The sequence below is a fragment of the Orbicella franksi genome, chromosome 5 (assembly GCF_964199315.1).
Source record: "Orbicella franksi chromosome 5, jaOrbFran1.1, whole genome shotgun sequence".
Taxonomy (NCBI): Eukaryota; Metazoa; Cnidaria; class Anthozoa; order Scleractinia; family Merulinidae; genus Orbicella; species Orbicella franksi.
Window position 1 is genome coordinate 16,860,810 of NC_138149.1, and position 21,262 is coordinate 16,882,071.

General features: G+C 39.3%; 1 protein-coding gene and 1 pseudogene across 2 annotated transcripts in view; both read right to left on the reverse strand.

The window, feature by feature from the left end:
• LOC145486481 (meiosis-specific protein MEI4-like) overlaps positions 1-21,262 on the reverse strand; it is a 114,320-nt gene that overhangs the window by 71,313 nt on the left and 21,745 nt on the right. The window contains exon 3 of one of the 2 annotated variants that reach the window (XM_081465151.1): positions 6,702-6,806. The exons of the other annotated variant lie outside the window; for it this stretch is intronic. Coding sequence (XP_081321277.1) covers positions 6,702-6,806 — 105 coding nt within the window. The remainder of the gene's footprint in view (positions 1-6,701; positions 6,807-21,262) is intronic. 2 annotated transcript variants of the gene reach the window in all.
• Positions 485-3,930, reverse strand: LOC145486830 (uncharacterized; annotated as a pseudogene).

Consider the following 21,262-nt stretch of genomic DNA (forward strand, 5'->3'; position numbering starts at 1 on the left):
ATAATATGATATTTGTCAGATGCGTCCTCACTTAATGCAGTGTCCAAAAGGGGGAATTATGACTCCTTTCCCTACTACTTGAACTTGTTTTACGGAACAGATTTCACATGACTGGAAGAGAAACAACATGCACCATAGCCTTAGTTATCCGACATAAGTGCTCAGAACACCTTATGGCATGAACTGGAGAGTAAAACAGTTTGCACTCATACAAAATCTGCTCTATAAAAATTAACTACAAAATGTTGAGATAAATTTTAAGTACCGAGACATTACGTTACATAGAAAAAAAACATTTCATTTAATTGAGTATCTGTCTTAAACCAACTAATTCAATAAAGCAGGTTGTGGTCATAACACAGCACATAACAAGAATTACCTATAAAAATATACTGATTTAATCCCAAGGTACAATACCATTGGACAGGTTTGTCAAAGCAACACAAACTGTAATAGTTCTGTCAATCATAGGAATTTTAACCTCTCAGGAACCATTAGGATCACACTGCAGGAAGTCAATTGGTAAAATTCCAGAAAGAATTGTGTACTTTCTCCTTAACATCCCAATTACTCTTTCCACATGTATTCGGACATTTGCAATGCCACAGGTTCCCTCAACATCTACTGGGTCCAGCTGGTCCCTCCCCATTGTAAATGCTGGAATAACAAGTTCAGCTCTGTGGAACATTAGGCTTTCCTGGATAATGAAGCCGCGGTCAGCCATATGTAAATCTCCAGGAAGTAGCGTTTTAAGAATCCTACAGTTGTCAGTTAGATACTTATCAGAAGTTCTGCCACCCTACTCATTTGGGGGGAATGAAATGCTTCCTTGTTGGGTTATTTAATTCCAACCAAACTTTTGACAGTGTTATGATTTTTGTAGTTGGAATAAGTCTCCTCTGGCCATGAGATTTGAAGGTCTATTGTCGTCCACTTCAAAACAATTGATTATCACAGTAGTTTTGTTACCAAAAGCAACTTGAAAACATTGAGGCATGGTTCCCCATAAATCTTCACCCTCTGGCCACCTTATTAAGGGCACTAATCGAACATCAAGAACCACCATCCAAGTAGAAAATATCTTTGAAACAGTTGCTATGGAAATTCCAAAGCGATAGGCAAGATCTTGCAGTTTGAGTCAACTCAAACAGCAGAAAATACAAAGCTAAGTGGACCACTCTCTGCATTTGCAATGTGTAAAGTATTTTTCCTTTTCTAACTTCTGTGTACATGTATATTGTCAACCCTATTTCCAGGTTCCAATAATGAAAGCTAAGGTGTCACATTTTTTTTATTTTTTTGACCTCTTTGTACTTTTCCTATATAAATATATTTTTTGTGTAGTGTATCCTTAGAGCTTCAGCGATATAAATGTAATCTTGAAATAAGCCTTAGTTTTCTGTGCTAGTAGTGTGCATGTGCGTTACTTTTTACAAATTATTTCTTGGTCTGTACTTTAAAAAGGTGAAAAAAAAGAAAGAATTGCAAGCAGTGTACTATTGAGTATTGTATTAGCATTATTTTTGTACGTAGAAGTTTAAATTGTAAGTAGTTTCAGCAGTGTTTTGTTGTGTTAATAGAAAGAAAGGCAAGATCCTGCATTGGCATGTTTAATTTAAGTTTCATTAGCGTGAGGGCAAATTCTTGAAACTGGGACAAAGTTGGCGACTTCCTTACAACGAATTTTGAAACATTCTGTAAAATTGTTTGTAGGACATCATAAGCAGGAAATCCAGTGTAAAATCAAATCTTCTCGTTGTCATTGTGAAGTAAGTCTCATTGAATGGTGGTTTAACAGTCGAGGTGTGAAAGAAATAGTCCAACTCCTCTGTTTGAGTCAATGTCCCGTTTCAGTTTCCACTTCCATTGCTGAGTTGGCGTTGAAAGAAATATTGATGAACTTTTCCCCTGGTTCACCAATTTTTGTCTCTTGGAATCGATTTTTTCCCGAAGCCACTTTTCATTTTCTGCCACAACACATTTCATCTCTCAATCTCTGGCTCTCTTGTCTTGCTTTGGGGCATCTTCTTGATTGACTTGAAGCTTTTCGACAGAATCACATTTATCATGACCTAAATTTTGGGTTGGAATCCAGTCTGGATTGTACCTATCACACAGTTTTGCCGCTTTTCCAAAGATAAAATGTCTACCACAGACTCATGCGTGATCCAAAATGCTGTCTGTGAGATCATCTCGACTGATGGTGGAAATCCATTTTTTTCATCTTTACTCAGAGAGATTTCTTATTTCTATGCCTTAATTAGTTATAACTGAAGGTATTCTTGCTATATCAATTCCTTTATCATGGATACTGTGGGTTCCACAGCCAAAAATTGCCCACAAAACCATTTTTTATAATCTCACACGATATGTATTTACTGTTTACATGTGTACTAATATGGCGGCCAATTGTAAAGTGATCACGTGACTGAAGACGATCTATACTGGGGAAGGTACACTTCAAGAGATGTTTCTCATTCTTAGGAGAGTTGTGAAGGACAAAGTTGTTGAAAAAATGAAGGAGTCCAATTTTTTGGCTGCCTTGTTGACGAAGTGACGGACACTTCTATCCTTCAACAGTTCGTCACATTTGTTTAGTAAGTCCGTGAGGGGAAAAGTAGGACAGAGCTTTTACATACAGAACACCTGTCTGAAGTTACAGGTAAAGCACTAACAGGATCCCATGAAGGTGACCTGGAGAAATGTTCTCTTGGGATTTCAAAAATGAAGTCTTGTGTTTCTGATGGGGCTGCTGCAATGCTCGGGGTACATAATGGAATGGTTATGCACATCCAAGAGAAAGTCCCTGACCTCATTAAAATGCACTGCGTTTGTCACCGGTTGGCATTGGCATGTGTTGTCATGTATAAAGAACTGTTGTGCTTGCAGAATCAAGTGTGGAAATTTAACAAGTACTTTCGATAGAAAACAGCTATGTTAGTGATGGAACTTCTTAAGTTCCTTCAATCTGAGCAAATGGAGCAGGCCAGGCAGAGAGTAAAGAAAGCCAATAAAGCAGCAGCAACAAGACGGCTTTCACACAAGGCTTTGGTGGAAGCTATGAAGCAAGAGTATGCTGTTCATATTACTGTGTTAGACTTCTTCAATAAATCAGATGCAACAGCATGTGCCCTGTTGACCCACACCCAGAATCAAAAGTTTAGCGGTGCAATTTTATTTTACCTCCCCTGCTGATCCTCAGAAAAGCTTTTCAATTTGGGGAACTTACTTTTGATTCAATTCCTTCAGCAATTTCCACCTGCACAGCAAAGTTGGGTAATGTTGTGAGTGAAAAAGATCAAATCCTTGCCCAGTTAAACTGGGATATGGAGCAGAATAGCAAGTTTGGAATGATTGAGCTATCACCTAACGAGACAACTACACAGTTTCTGAGTCATCTCCACATTTCTTATGCAGAGAGTCTAAAGAAGAACATCTCTAATCATTCCCCTAATATTCCACTCAGCTGCTCACTCAGTCTTTGATTCAGCAGCTGTCAATGAAAGGATTTCTCCAGAGTTTCAAAAATATGGCAAAGGAAAGTTGACCAAACTTGCAGACCACTTCGCCTCTGCATTGGATATTGAAAGGTTAAAATCAGAATGGGATCACTTCAAGTTCATGGCTATAGAGATGAAGCAAGAGTACTCCACAATCAGCACACAACTCAAAACCACTCCAACTGAATGGCTTCTTTCAAAGTTGACACGATTTTAAGTCCTACAGCTTCATGTTCCCCAACCTTGTCACCCTGGGCAGAACTGGCTCCAGAGCATACCTGTCAGCAATGCCTGGCCTGAGAGAGGCACCAGTGCAGTTAAACACCATCAAAACAAGACTGAGAAACAGGCTCACAGACAAGATGCTCAACAGCTTGCTCCACTTGTCAATCAATGCACCCCCTTCAAGCTCAGTTGACGTTTCTGCCATTATGCAAGGAGCATCAACCAGGTTTGTGGCAATGAAAGAGAGAAGGAAGCTACCTAGCAGACAAGACGTGCAAAACATTGAAACGGAAGTTGGTATTGCAAGCATGGATCAGAGTCAATCTGTTAGGGTTGAACTGGAAGCAGCAGTCCAGGAACTTGAAGATAAACTTGAGGTTGAAATGATGCATGCTGAACCGATTACTCTACTGATAAAGAATGTGCTTCTGCAGTTCTGTGATATTGGATGCAATTCAGCGAGCGAGCCAGATGCGACATGAAAGTTAAATCAGACAACATTAATTTTTTATATAGCATTCCCAGCAGAACATTTTGTCTATAACTAGTGCAAACACCGGTCATGTCAGATAACAGTGAAAGTGACAAACCATGTGGTTGCCACAAACTTTAAGTATACCAAAAACTGTGATAAGCTGTGTTTTGGAAAAGAGTTTTGTTATTGTTCAGATTCTCACAAATTAATTAATAGTCACTGAGTTAGCTCCTAGTCTCTGGATACCCCCATTAGGAGCTGACTAGCTTAATACTGATGTGTACAAAATTAATGCCAGTAACTCAAAGTGCAAAGCATTGTGACTGCAGGTAAATATTTCAGTAAATATTACAATGTAAATTTCCCATTGGGATGGTGCAATTTCAACTTTTCTGTGTTGAAAGCCACCAAACAGATAATATTGTGTCAAAATGAAGGAGAATTCATTTCAGAGTACCTAAATTCAAATATTTCCCAGGAGAGCATGGCCCCCGACCCCCTAGATGGGACCCAAGCTACATGGCCTTCGGCCATACACTTCAATGTTTGCATATACATTGCAATGCAACGGATGATCAAAATTCTACTCAGAATCCTGATGCTGCTACATCTGCCCTTTTTGACTACACAATTGCAAAGCTGAGTGAGATCAAGGAAAGAAAGCTGCCTATCATAGATTTAAGGAACCCCTCAGATGCCAGCCTGACACTCACAATAGAAGAACAGCTTTCAAGCCTTCTTGCCAGATTTATCAGGTCTCTTGAGGTGAACATCCATAGCCGGTTTGATGCTGCCTTACCAGTAGGGAGTGCTTTCTCTATCTTCGATCCATTGGCTTTTCCAAATCCTGAATGACCTGGCTTCAAAGACTATGGGGCAAATGAAGTGTAGATCTTGGCTAGGCTTTTCTATTCAGACGACACTCGAGAGCATCAGCTAGTTGCTGAATAGGAGATGTTCAAACATGACTTAGCCAGTTGGAAACCTTCCATTCCAGATGAGGTGAAGAGCCACATAATAACATGCACAAAATAGTGTCTCACCCAGCTGATGAAACTTCAGACATCATACTGTCTAGTATTTCCAGCTCTTGTAAACCTTGCCGAAGTCTGCCTTTTAATGCCAGTGTCAAATGCTTGGCAAGAATGTGGGTGCAGTGTGCTGAAACATGTGAAGACAAGACTCAGGAGCTGTTTGTCAACTGAGATGCTTCAGGCACTCCTTGCAATCACCATAAATGGACCAGAGGTGGGTACTCTCGAGTGTAAGTCACTGATGACTGCTGCTATGGATGTCTGCAAGAGTCGGAAGAAATGAAGGAACTTCCAAAAGACATAGCTACACACATTTCAACTGCAAGCCAAGAGACTGCAAGGCAAGCCGTTCCTGTCGCAAATACTGCTGCTGATGCAGAAGTAGAGACAGACAAACTTGCTCTATTTGAAAAGTAGCTGTTTAATAGGCAATTGTAGCTTTTATTCAATTTTAAGTGATGATTAAAGTTGATTTGTTTTGATAATGACCCTTCAGCAAATGTACCTACTACATGTAGACCAAGTGCAATTCTCTGATCCTGAAGGCTGCTGATTTTTCAGAATACTGACATAACAAGGGATTGAAAGTAATTACAAAAGAGGGTCCTCAATAAATCCAGATGCACGGTGTTGTGGTATATGCAATCATTTCATTTACATATTGGTCATTTGGATATTAACATTTTCTTTTGTGTGCCAGTTTATATATTTTATTGATTCAGGAAACAAGTGCTACATCTAATTTTATGCTCATAAGCAACTCATTTCCGTAAGTTCTCAAGTGCCTAAACACAACACTTTGGCCAGCAAAATGCATGAAATCGCATCTTTGGCAACCTACAATTTCAAAATTTTCCAAAGGGGTGTGCTCCCGCCCCCCCTAGGTTGGCTCAGCCTTTTGAGCCCAGCTTTATGCTGCCTGCTATGTTTTATTGGCCACATGTGAAACGTTCAACTGAGAACCCTGGTAATGATTGAATGCAATGTTATGCTTTCACTTCCTAAACCAGTGATTCAACAAGAGAAAGCACACAATGCACTATGGCTCTACTGCCAAGTCTAAAATATTCACCACTCATACCAATCATACCAAGTGTCAAAACTGTTTTACCATCAGTACCTCAACCAGAAACATTTAGAACATCTGAGTCCCAATAACAAGGTGCCTCTTACATATTGTGAACAGATTGTTGACTACATTCACCATCTGTACCAATTCGATATGAATCATCAGCTGTTTTACCTTTCAGTAACAACTTAACATGGTAATATTGCAACATTGTCCTCTAAATGTTCCTAAAACAAACATTTACAAATATGAATGGTAAAGTAATTAATGAATTGCACCTATTGGTTCGTATCAGACCAACCCTCAAAACTGGTACAAATAAGACAACCACTCATAACTAATCAATCACTCACCCTTCAATTTTGTTTCAACATTTTAAGCCTTACTCAATTTCTTACCTTTTCATTTTTACAATTGTCTTGTGACTGCAGATTTTTCAACAATTCTTTAATATAAGTTCCTACACTTAAATCTCTGGGCTTTCTTCTTATCACTGTAACAGCCTATAAGACAATAATTTACCTTACATCAGTATTCACAAGGAAGCCAATTAATGTTGATCACCCATCTTCCACATCACCTGCAACTACCATAACATTACAAAAGTAATGACCCTTGTTTCTTCTGGAATGCAGTCTTTGGGGCTTGATTCTCTCAGGGTCCCTGCTTTTGAGGTGCCCTACTTTCAAGGGTCACTACTATTGGGGAGCAAAAAAGGTTGTATATTCTTAAAGACCATGTTCTCATTAATCAGCAGGAAAGCTACTCAGATAGTCCAAACTGTTTTCATTTCATGACACACTGCTGCGTTAGTCTACTGTATCAATACCTTAGTATGCTGGTTGTGTTTTAAATTACAATTTAGAAACGTTCCTTTAAATATCCTCCTGTTGAAATTGGTATGTACAGAGTTTTCAATTTTAGTTTGAAGAAAAGTTTCCGTCAGTACATTCTTGTCACTTGATTAAGATTGTATGGGTTTTGTTTTTCACATAGCACAACATGGACTGGTGAAGCACAAAATTGGCATTTCACAATGCTTCATGGCATAAGTGATACTTTCCCTTGTTGTAGACTGCCTGCATTTCCTAACTTTTACTTGATTATTAATAAAGTGTATTATCGTTTGTCTCACGATGTAGTCACTTGAGATGTAGATCGCGACGTTTCGACTACTTACTGCTAGTCTTCTTCAGGCGATAAGGTCGACTGATTGCACGGTATCATTTATATCACAAAGGTCGGCTGTGATTGGTGCATTTCGATCCTCCTATTGTTCCATTGTTCTGGCGAGTAGCTGTTCCCTCAGTGGTCCGCTGTTGTACTGTTCTCCTGTTGTTGTGTTTCTTGATCATGGGTATCCATGCTTCAGGAATTTCAATTCCACTATCCCTGTTGATGTTGTTAGGGTGAAGTCTTACGTGAATAGCTTCCTTGACCCTACGTGTGTACCAGTGAGGATCTCAATCAATAAACTTGACCTCATTCCAGATAGGATAGTGGCCGGTCTCGTGGGTGTGTTCAGAAATGGCGGAGGTCTAGGTACGGGCGAGTCGTATATCCCTGTCGTGTTCTTTGATCCTCTCCTGCATAGATCTCCCTGTTTCCCCAATGTAGACTTTGCCGCACTCACAGGGAATCCTGTAGACAACACCATCTTGTTTAGCCGGGTTGACGGTGTCCTTTGGTCGCACTAAGTGTGACCGAAGTGTCGTGTTGGACGTAAAGACAGTGCGAATGCCTTGTTGTTCTAGGCAGCGGCGGAGAGACTCCGAAACTCCTTGGACATAAGGTAAAACGGTGGTGGATTTAAATTCCGCAACAGGCTCTCTTCTTGGGGCTGTTCGTGCCTTTGTGATCTTCTGTACAAAAGAGGAGGGATATCCGTTAGAAACAAGTACAGATGACAGATGTTTCTTTTCTCCAGCGATTACTGATGGTTTGGTGACGAGACGTTTAGCCCGGTCGTACAGACACTTCACAATACCGCGCTTTACTGACTGAGGGTGGTGTGAATCATACGCTAGGTACTGATCAGTATGTGTTGGTTTCCTGTAGACACTGGTGGTAAGGCGGCCATCAGGTTCTCTGTAAACTGACGTGTCGAGAAAGGCGATCTTGTTGTTGTTCTCGATTTCCATGGTGAAACGGATTGATGGTTGATGACTGTTCAGGTGTTGCAGGAAGACGTCAACTCTATCCCGATCCAGGATGGTGAAAGTATCATCTACGTAGCGTTTCCAGATCTTAGGCTTGCAAGGTGCGGACTCTATTGCCTCTTCTTCAAATTACTTGATTATTATTGGAAAAAATGCTATTGACCCTTGTCTTCCCATTTTCAGATAGGTGGAGGTGGGCTCGCTACTTTCTGAGGGTGGCTCTTTTCAGGGGGTCTTACTTTTGGGATTTGTCCACCACCACATTTTTTATCTTACTTTCAGGGGGCCCCTACTTTTCGAGGGTTGATATTCATGGAACTTTATGGTAAGAGTCACTGATCTCTGTGATGTTGATAGCTAAAATTCAAATTGAACAAGCAACAAAATGGCCAAACCTAGCAACCTAAACTTTGAATTGGACCAGACTGTTTTGTGTTAGCCGACAAAAACTACTGAAACAGGTACTATTGCTTTAATACTGAGGAATCAGACTGAACAGACATACATGGAGAGCTGAACAACACAGGCAACAACAATTTCATTACCAAAAACAGAAACAAAAAGCAAAGTGATCTGGCATATCTTACAGATGGGTAAAATCTGCAAACAAAATGAGACCTCTTGAAAACATACCAGACCAGGAACTTGCTCAACCACTAGCTCAATCTTTTTTGAAAGTGCAGACAGAAAATGGAGAATATGAACCTGACATGCTCACATGAATGTTACAAAATTTCAACTGTCTTTTACAATAACACGGTAAACAATACAATACAATACAATACAATACATGAACAGATGGTTCACAGAGGCCAGGGAAGCTCTTGTCTTCAAAATGTACACAGCCTTAGCTGATACAAGTAGAGTGGAGTGGTGTTTTCCGTCATCAAAGTTGGCCGTATGCGAGAAAGAATGATTTCCCAGAAGTACCAATAACCATTGATCAAATTGTAAGGACAGCTCATCCGTTTTTGTGGGATGCATCATCCCAAATACTTGGCGACTATCTTGAGAGTTTGATGTCGTGATCCTTGTGAGCATGAGTGGTCTGAGGTAGACTGGTACTAGTATTTCGCGTGATTGTTTCAAGTAAAGGCCGCCATTGCTACATACGCTGTGCACAGTTGTTCCTAGCTCTTGTCACATTGCATTGTCAGAGAACTTCTTTTCGATTCCCTGCCCGCTTTTTGCCTGGATTTGATTGCAGTTTTCAAGGTAAGCTATTTCCATTTTTTCAATTACTGTCATGCTGCTTTGTTATTGGAAATTAACTGCACTGCCCTCAAAAAGAGATTACGAGATGCCTCGTTTATTCTCTATGATTTCATTTAGGTGCTACTGAGCAAGTTTTCTCATGCAAGCCAACATATATGAAGACTTGGCTTGTGCAGTTTTGCACCAAAGTTAATATGCTTGTGGGATCCCACATTCATTGGCTTGAAATTCATTGCAGGTTGCATAACATAAGCTTTCACAAGCCAGTATTTCTTGGCTTGAACTATCAGTTCGGGTTGCACCACACACTGAAAGAGTCATTGTTTGTTAGATAAAGATCTGTATTAGCCACGAGTAAGGGAACATCAATTGAACATCAGTTGTTTGAGGACGATTTTGGAATATGATGCTTATGCTTTATTTAAATGTGTTTTATTTGTGTTAAATTTTGGGCTATTTCTGCTCACTATTAAATGAACCGTTAGAAATCAGTGCATGAGCAAATAGTGCAGGAGCTTATATCATTTTAGATATTATGTAACTATGCCTGCTGCATTTTAAAAACGGAAACTTTTATTGTTTGCTTTTCAGTCAGAGTTCATTGACTGTAAATTAAAAATTATAAACAGAACTTTGCATTGACAGTAGTATCGTATATGAAGGCAGTTCAACCCTCCAGGTTAACTCTTTTCCTTAGTGGCCACTTGGCCACTAAATGTTTATTTTTCAATGCCAGTGAAAAATTTTAGTCACCAAAGTAAAAAAATTAATTACTTAATCAATATTGATTAACTAATTACTGCATTAATTAATAAGTAATGACTAATTAATATGCTATCCCTGAGCTAGTTTAATAAAAAGTGTATCAAATAATACATTTTTATCATTGATGATCGTATTAAATCACTGTAACTTCCTTTTGAAGATTTAACAGGTCTTCCTGAACTCCCCTAAGCATATTGGGTAGTGACTCATTCAACTAACAGAAAAGGAACAGAAAAGGTGTAAGCAACAGATAGAAAAAACCTGCTAAGAACAGACAACAACGGTAACGAGACCTTCCATCAATCGACCAACTATTCACACAAACATATTGAACTAGTTGGGAAATATTTGCGCCAAAAAGCGTGAGTATGTGCAATTTACTGCCATTTTTCGGCAGGAAAAAAATACACAGAAATATTGCGAATTTTAATTCGCATTTACAGAGCAAAACATAAGTGTAGATGACACAAATTATACCAAATAGCAACTAGATTATGGAAAGTGTTATCCAACGTATCTAAACAAGGCTCGAAAAAAAAACCCCTTCACTCGTGTGGGACAAGTACAATTTCCTCTTGAGCAAGTAACTTTCTCTGCTGACTTGCCCCATGGGCACTAACCCAGGTATGCGGGTTCTCTGACTAAGTTTTTGATAATGATTTTCAAACAAAGAATAAGTTTTAGGCTCATGGGTAATAAAGAGTTGAGATGAAAATCTTTAAAATCACAAATTATAGCATTGTTTTGCTGATTGTGTGATGTACATTCGCAGTTCAGTTCAAAATCTGCCCCAATTAAATTTCTCTCCACAGTTAAAAATAGCCGTGTTCAGCAGGAAAATGCTGAGAAAAGAGCTGTGCAATTTTTTGCGAGCATTTTTCAACTTCATGGTATAAAACCAAACACAACAGCAATGTATCAAATATGCAGAAACTGTACATGTGCATTGTCTCAATCTTAAAGGTAAAGTTCAGTCAAGTGGAATGAAATTCGTCACATACGAAGCACTGCAAATTCGTTATTCTGCATGATGCAGGGATGTAGATAAAAGCTGGCAGCTGGAAAAAATCGCCGGCTATTCCTAAAAAATTGCGGCTGATGAATCGTAGAGACGATACACAACAGCTAAAAATAGAAAATTTGTTTGGTTAAACAATCATATTGTGTTGAATGAAATTACTGATTTGTTTTGTGTGTTTTATTTGTATTCTATGTTCTCTTGGCTTTATTTCTTAGTCATAAAAGGGCCATTAGTTTTGGCCTACAGCTGAGTAAATGAGATTAAATTTGTACCGCTAAATGCGATCAAACGACTGACAAGTGCGAACTTGACTTCTCGCAATTTCACCGTCTACTACACTTTCTAAGATTGGCTGTAGAAATGTCTCAAACGTTGATTCAGAAAAGAGACTAAACAATAAAGACACGGCAAACACCTGATATAAATAAAGGCCGCACCAGTGTCTTGCGTGATGTTCGCTAATTTGTTTCGCTTTTGCTTACACTTTCTTTTGGGCTCACCAAAATTCATTTAATTACTTGTAATTTCACATTGTTTTAGTGTGAGGTACATAAAAACAAAACTTTCAAATGCAATGGACAAATTAATGGAGACCTTTTGTTTCATTCACGATGTTTTCATTAAAATTATTTAACAAGGATAAAACTTGATCCACATTGTAGAAATCTAATAAATTATACTGGAACAAAACTAAAGCTTTCTGCTTTTCCTGAAATGAAATAAACAACCCATTTACAAATTAAGAATATGCTTCTTCTGCAAATGCCGATTTTTTTTGCCATTGTCAGACTGTTTAGAAAGACAAGCATTTAGAATATTTCGACAGCTTTCGATTTTCGCTTTGTATAAATACACGTACTTGTTTACATACTAGTTATGTTATGTAACCATTGCACATGACTTGAGCGCGGTTTGACAGCACCAGAATTTTTTGGTCCCACGTGCGCTCTAAAAACATCGTTGCTTCGGGCAAAGTTGGAGATGTCCGCACCAAAAAAGATTAAATTGACCAAGAAGACGACTTTAAACAGTTTTTTTTCGACGCGACAAGATGTGAACACCGATGATACGCTACAAGCCATGAACACCGACGATCAAGACAGTTTGCTTGCCAAAGATTGTGATAGCGAAACAACTTCGTTGTCAGAGAAGCTGAGAGGTGAAATAATTACTGCAGCAGCATCGACTTCAACTTCGAATCTATCTTCTACAGAAGAAGATCCCATCTCCTTGGAGAAAGGACGTGAAGAAATAAGCACTGCTTTCAACGATGTTTTGTCTCAGGAGCTCAAATTACTTAACTATTTCCTATGTCATGGGAAATGCTCCTCGGTCAATTCCAGCAGCAAAAATACGTTCAATCACTCTTGGTTGGCTGAACTAAGTCTTTGTTACGATGCAGGGACAGGTCTCTGGTGGCTTTGCTACCAGGAGAAATCAGGTATGTACTGTTTATTATGTCACAAGCATGATACTATCAACACCAGAAACAAATCTAAAGTTTGGAACGATCAGCCCTCCGTGAGACTGTGTAAGGTGGCAATTACAGATCACTCAACGACTGAGCAACACAAAAATGCGGTAAAGGCTGAGTTGCTTCAGCGAATTTCATGTTTTCATGAGCAGCTGACAGCAAAACGTGAAACAAGTGAGACAGTTATAGAGAAAACTTCTACAGCTATTTACTGGCTAGCCAAGCAAGAAATATCAAATAAGAAACTATTACCCCTTATTGACTTAATAGAATACCTTGGCCTAAAGGAACTGAAGTTCTTTGAATACAGGAGCCGTCAAAGTATTCGTGAGATGTTTTTGACGATAGGCCAAACCATCAGGGAACTTTTATCTACACGTGTAAGGAAGGGCAGACGAGACTTGCGATATTTCCGTTGTTGAGCAACTGATTGTATTTATTAAGTACTTTGATCATTGTAAGGGTACAGCAAAAACTGAATTTCTCGGAATCGAACCTTCGCGTGACCTCCAAGGAGTAACAGCTGAAGCTGTGACAAAGAAACTTGTGGAAGTCTTAGAGAAATGTGAATTGTTCGTAGAGAATCTCAAGTCATTTGTTAGTGACGGGGCAAGTGTTATGATGGGAAAGACAAATGGTGTAGCTGCCCGACTGAAAGGCCTCAACAAGTTTATTGTCAATTTTCACTGTATATGCCACAAATTAGCTCTGGCATGTGGAGACAGTGGAGATCAGATCAATTACATCAAAGATGTTGAAACCACCCTAACAAGTATTTGGAAATTCTTTCAGTATTCCCCAAAGAGGACCAATGTTTTCGTTTTGATTCAAATGCAATTGTCAAAGCTCAATTTGCCTGACCAAGGGAAGAAAGTACTGGTAACAAAGATACAGAAAGCGTGCTGCACTCGCTGGTTATCATTACACCAGTCTGTAATCAGTGTTCACAAAAACTTTGAGGTATTGCTTCAAACGTTCCAGTTTCTTGAGAAGGATCCTTTGGCCTTAGGTCTTTACGAGAAAGCCAAGTCTCCAAAGTTTATTGGGGCAGTTTACATGTTCACTAGAGTTTTGCCAATATTAACTGAACTAAGCAAAACATTTCAATCAAGCGCTCTTAACTTTGGACGAGTCAAACCAGCCCTTGACTACACTCAGACTCAGCTCACATCACAGAAGGATTCACACCAGTTCTTGGATGATCTAGAGTGGGATTTGAATGAGGGTGGGAGACTTGGCCGCGTTGGTATAACCCTCAGTGACCAGGATAAGAGGGTTATTTTGGCACTGAATGAGAAATACATCAGTACATTGAAGCAGAACATTGAACGTTTTGGTGACTGCCTGAACGTTTTTTCATGTTTTCATGTATTCAATCCCATGGAGTTGCCAAACAGAGACAGTCCTGAATTTAAGGACTATGGGATTGCTTCTATGAAAGTGCTTGCAAATCACTATTATCAAGACAGTAAATGCAGAGAGCAGGAAACTGATGAGCTGTTGTCTGAATGGAACAAGTTTAAGTTTGACATGTTGAAATGGAAGTCTGAGATGCCAGATCCTTCAGTCTTGCAGAACACTCCATTAGAATGGACTTTGCAGAGACTCCTTCAAATGAAGACAGAGTTGCTAGTGCCTTAAAGAGACTGAAGACAAGATTCAGGAGCAGGCTTAACAGTGATCTCCTCAATGCTTTAATGCAGATTACGTTGAATGGCACCCCAAAACAGCTGGAGGCGCACGAGATTGGCAGAGTTGGCAGCGAAGCATGTTACGTGGAATGAGGCAAAAGGCACTGCACAAAATAGGGTTAGGTGGCGCGCGCTAGTTGAGGACCTATGTTCCACTTAGGAACGAAGAGGATTAAGTAAGTAAGTACGTTGAATGGCCCTCCAGTTCAGTCCCCCAAAGCAGAAGAAGTCATACAAAGTTCAGTCAAGACCTGGCTTAGTATAAAGAAGAGAAGGAAATTGCCCACACATATGTCAGGTCAAAACCAGTCCCAGGGTGCAAGTGTCAGTGAACAAGTGCAAGCAGTAACTATGGTGGACCAGGAAGTTCAATGTACTGGCAATGAGGAGCTGACAACAGGTACAGAAGCTGAAGAGCTTCAAGAACTTCATGTAGCCACGGACGCTTTCAGCCTTGACCTTGTGGGTGATTCAGACAGCGACTTGGGTCTTGAGAGTGAGGATGAGGCTGAGTATTAGCAAGTCGAACTGAAGCAAGTATTTAAACTTTTAAGTAATTACCTGCTCTCACGATTATGTCAACATTTTTGTAAACTGAGTTTTCACTCCTGTGATTTTAAATGAGGGGCCCATTAACAAAGGGTGATGCTACATGTATGTAGGTCTGACTGAGTAGAAGCAACCTTTCAGAATTAACCCAGGAGGTTGAGAGTTCAACACAGGCATCAATGCTTTTTGATACAAAAATCAGAATTTACTTCAACTTTCATAGGCACTTTCAAAACAAAAGTTCTGTTATTTACTTATTAAATCAGTAGAGGGTGCCCTTCCTGAGACCTTTAAATTCCTAGAGTTTTAGTTGCTTAAAGTACTAATTTTTCTCTATAAATGCCTCATCAGAACTCATCAAGATCGCATCTCCGGGCTATGACATGTCCAAAATTTTCCGGGGACACATGCCCCCGGACTCCCCTAGAAGCTTGTGGCCGTTGGCCACTCGCTTCATTCCGGCTGTTAAACATATTCTTCCACCTATTCCAATTTCTAACTACAACCCTGTGATGGGTTCTTTGTTTCATTTTCTTTTAGTCTCAATTTCAGTAGATTAAAATTGCAGAAAAATTTATTTTACAATTCATAATGCTCAGAGCACTTTTTTTCAGTGTGGATGATAATCCACTCAACCTCACGAGTTTTAGTCGCCAGGCTGGTGACTTCCGTTTCAAGTTAGTCGCCGGCTCCAAAATTCTAGTCACCATGGCAGCTAAAATGGTGGCAACTTGGAGGGTTGCAGTACAAAATATTACAAACCAAAGCGAATTTCCCTTTGGGCAAGTGAGAAGATTTTCACGAAGGCAAATCAAATGGGAGCTTTAAAATTGCCTACCAGCCAAAATATAAGTTTATTTTGTTTTTGTGTGGGATTTCCCACACTTTGTCAATGCCAGCTATATTTATTTATTTATTTATTTATTTATTTATTTATCTATTTATTTATTTGCCCATGAGAGCAAAGTGTTTGGCCTTAGGTCTTAGTGTTTTTCAGACACTCGCTGCCATACTTATTCTTGACGCGCCATTAATCATAAGGTGGGTAAACATGCGCTTTCTGTATATGCGTGAAATTCTCGGATGAATAAGGAACAATCAATCAATCATACAGCAACCATACAAAGTTCCAGTTCTCAGACAGAACTTTTGGCAATTACATATTTAAATGATGTCACATTGAAATTCCTTCAATCAGCTGAAAATCCCAACAATTTCCCATGGTAAAAGGATCATTTACCATGGTAAAAAGTTCCGTGTAACGGAACTCTGAGGGAGCGAATTTCCTGGAAACTAAAGTCCAAACATGTTTCTCCTGTAACCGTTTTTTCGTCTGCAGCTTGGGATCTTATAACCAGGCCTCTAGTGTCTTTACTCAACGTTCATCACTGCAACACGACAAAATCTATAAATATTCACCATAAAGCTACAATTTCTCTCATTTATCCAAAGCGTATCAACTTTTATTTATCTGAAATCCCACCCAAGTTTGCATTGTGGACCTATTTTTTTTCAAATCCATTGATTCCCGTGCCACCCGTAACCGGCCGTGACAAGCCTTGGCCTTTCTTCCACTTCTGACGTCATCACCTTTGACCAAAATTGGGATCATCTATGCTCAACTTCTGCAAGAGGAAAAGATCTTTCCAATGATACTCAGATCAGAGTGATTGGATCAATGGAACCTGAAATATCCACAAAAATGCTTAAAAAGTTGAGTGAAAAACTCAGAGCAAAATTTCCTGCAACTACACGTGACTACTCCATGGTGAAAATTGCTTTCTCAGAAGTTTTTGAACTGGAAGCAAGCCCAGTAGAAGGTCAATCACTGCAGCAAAAAGAAAAGAAAAGGAGAAAAAGGGAAGCAAAAAAAAACAATTAAAAAAATCGAACAGCCTAAAGACGTAGGTCACTTTCTCATCCAAAATTTGGATTTCTGCACGTGCCCGAGCAAAAATGTCGTAAAATGCGATGCAGGCGGAAAGAAAGGCATGCTGTCATGTTGCAAATGCCTTTTTGAGTAGATTGGAGCTAATTTGGACAATATCCAGCTTGAAAATTCCAAAATGTCCAAAAAATGCATTTTTTGCAAAAAGCTCCAGGAGTCAATGGGTTAAGCAATGATGTGTTGAATAAAATCCCAATTTGCAGTGTTGCAGTGATCTCAAACCCTTTGGTGTGCAATGTTTGTGCTTTTCACACTATGGTATCTGGTGAAATAAAGTTGTTTGTAGTGCTGAATAAAGTACAAAAAATGGGAAAAATAATGCCTCTTCTTAACTAAGCATCAAATTAAAGTTTTTTCAGCATGTGTCTTGTACTTTATTCATTCACAGCACATAAACTTCCTGGAACTCAAAGCAGCGATTCTTGCCTTGACGTCATTCCTGGTAGAGGGATTTCAGTTACCACCTCATGGCCTGGGCCAACATCCTCAGTACCATATTCTTCTGGAGATGGACAAAACCACTTCAGTTATGTATGTGAACAGGAGGGGGCACTCAACCACCTACACTCACATTTGGCACAACTTCATTAAAAATTGCTCACCATGTGCGTGGCTGGTTGCCATTGGAGAATGTCCTTTAGTGGAAGGTAAAGGTAAAGTCTGCATACGAGCCAAGTGGACCACCAGGCCAGAGCCTATCCTGGTCTCCTTAGCTTCCTTTAGTGGAAGACTGAGTAAAAATTATTAATCAAAGCATCATGATGACGTTTTTTAGTCCTTCCCAGAAGACCCTGTGAGGTTGGAAGCTGAATGCCGAGAAGCCATCTTTGCAAAATGATTCAAGAGCTTTTGTTTGGTACCAAACATGGGTAGGCATCTTTGTTTTTCTAGACATTGTGGCTTTGTTACTTCAGCCACTTCTTGTCCCGATAACTCTGATTCAAAGAAGTGTCTTCTTTTACCTTCATTCATTTTCCTGTTCTGTTACAACCTGTCAATTTTGCTTTCATAGCATTCACAGTGGGTCAAATGTTGATCGTATGTTTTGAGTTTTGTAAGAAAGAAGCATGTGCCCTGAGGGCTGACTTGAGTTTAACTGTGTAATTTTGCAATTATTATTGAACAGACCAACTGTTCTAAGGTGGCCAGGTGGCTACCTACCATGAGTTTTCTCATGTGACTACAAGTAATGACTTAGTGGTACCACTTGGTGGTTTGCTGAAAAAAATGAACGACATGAATATGGAATGTGCAAACTTGGTATACAAGTGCCTTTTTGCAATTTAACTTGATTATGTTTATCACGTAAGCTTACGTTTTTTATGCTTAAGAGCATTAAAAGCTATTTTTAGCTTAATTGGATATTTATAAACAACAGTATACAAATCTTTTTAATACTAACATTGAAAGTGAATCTCTCTATTCCACTTAGAAGACAGCAAGGATCACACCGATCTTTAAGAAAGACATTGAGACAGATAGAAAATTACAGACCAATCACGCTGCTCAGCATTCCCAGTAAAATTTAGAATCAGAGGTGAACGATTCCCCAGTGCATCACACCTTTGAGGATCATGGATTAGCTTCAGATAAGTAATGGGCTTATAGATTGGACTATTCTACTTCTTCTGCTTGTTCTCTTACAGAAACATGGAGGAGGCTATTGATTGTCAGTATACCTCGGGGATCAGTGCTCAGTTCTACTCTTTTCTCTCTATTCACTAGCGATATACCGTCAAGTGTGAAAGTTTACCTATATGCTGATGACACTATGATCTACATGTGAGATAAAAACAACTAGATTTATTTGGGTATAACTGACAGTCTAGTGATGCACTTCTTTTCATTGCTCAATGTTATAACCCGCAGCCTTGAAATTCAATCAGTCTCGGTTTCACCTCACATGTACCACTAGCTTGCTCGATTTTTCAGTTACTCAGTTTTCAGTTACGGATGAGGAAACCAAAGGGTGGTGCCAGACTAATAGTCTGGCTGGCTACTCTGTTAAAGCCTTAGTCGAAGAAGAGTTCGTATAACTGCAGGCCATTCAGGCTATGATGGCTGAGGTCATTGGAAATTTTTTCCCTTTCTTCAGGCGCAACACTGCCTCCTCCAAAAAGCTGTTCCCAAAGCACAATCAGAAAGCAATGTCCAATCAACTTCAACTGGAGGTACTAACAAGGACACAAGCCAGCTGGCTCAAGATGTTGACACCCTGAAATCATCTATTCTGGCCCTTTTACAGAACAATTCGCAGGCCAGTGTAACTGTAAGAATGTAAATTGAGAAACCAAAATAGTGCAACATAGAGCACTGGTAATTATGGTATATTTCTTCACACGCTTTAGCTATACTTCATACTTGTCTTTATTCATCATAGGAAATGATTGCTATTTTGCTTAGGTTTGATTGTCATTTTTGACAACAGTGAGTAGACAAATACTGTAGCTAATAAAACAAAGAGTTTACCTATCGCCAGGAGAAGAAGAATTACTCTTTGCAAATCTAAACATTTGAATTTGCTGGAAACCTACTGAAGGACACAGAATGGAGTAATATTAAAACAATTGCTGCTTTTGAGCTCAAACAAGTTTCTGTCTGTGAATCTCAGAATATACAGTTGCACCAAAGATGGCAATGAATACAAGACAACTTCTGTTCAAAGCTATGGCATTAATCATCAAAGTTCAAAGTTTACTGCTCAGAGTTCTTGTTACAAACAGTTAATATGATTATTGAGTGGTTACTACAAAATCAAATATTCTCAGGAAATCATCATAAATAAAAGATTTCAAATGATAAAGTTGCATAGATTTTGCTCCAACAAATATTGTACACAAAATGATTCAGAGTTTCTGTACCCTCCATCCAATGATGTTTGATGTTACTTGTTGAAAATACTGCAAACTGAAAAAGCAGAACACCTTAAAATGTGCACAACCTAATGATGCAAAATACTGATCTGATTGACCAACCCCAATTTGCATAAACTGATCCCCCACTTCACTGAGTTAAAAAACATCCTTCGACTCGTAAGCTCTCAAGAACTCCTCAACAGCCCTTCAGCTTACTGGTTGCATGACATTCTTTACTGACTTTTTCTCCACCACTACCTACATCATCATTCAACAAATTCTCTTTGTCAAAGAACTGAGGACTAACAGCTGTGGGTGGTTCAACTTGATGCTTAGGCACAAGGGGAGTTCTGCATGAGCCGAGGTACAATTGCAGTGTGACTGTACTTTCAGAGGCAACCTGATCAATAGACCCTTCAAAGTAGACAACCAGATCAGCACAAGGATCTTCACCTTCATTGCTGGTTACCACGGGAGGAAGGCTTGAGAATCATAGGTACAGTTTCCTCTTGGGAATAGTGCCATGGAGCAATAACATCCAGTTATGCACATAATAAAACAAACAAAAAAAATGTCTAAGTGCTGATGATGTTGCTAATACATTATTGTGCTCTTCTATGGAGCCGTGGAAATTTCAAAAAAAAATAATTATGATAAAAAGACTTGTTTAACTACTTTAATTACCATATTCTATACACTAAACCTAATTATAGCATGTTATATGGTACATTTTCATCGACAAATGCGTCCTAAGGAGTACAAAGTAGGGAGCTGTCACACTCCAGGCCAGAATTGTCAACTTCTTGTGGATACTTTCTACATTCTGGGAGACACTTTAATAAGGGAGCTGTCAAATTGCAGAGCAGATGTGTCAACTACTTATGACTGTAAGGACAAAGACTTCAGGAATATAGGAAAAAAGCTAACACACAGTGGATAACCTTGAAGCTTATGATCAAATATGTGTTGGAAGACACAACTCCTAAAATTAAAAAAGGAAAAAGCAGGTCAGATAACCTCCACTGAATGATTCATCAACAAACTGCTCAATAAGAGTTGTTTTCGAGGTTATTTAGAAGTTCTTAAGTTAGCTGTGATTGCTGTTGTCATCCCTTTAAGTATTGCATGGCCAGAAAGAGGTGCTGCACTATGAAGCTTATCAAGAGCAGGCCGAGGTCAAGTCTGAACTGCTTAATATTCTAATGCAGGTTGCAATTAATGGCCTGACAGTTCTAGCATGCCTGAGGTGGAAAGTGTAGTGAAGAACTGGTTAGGGAAGGAA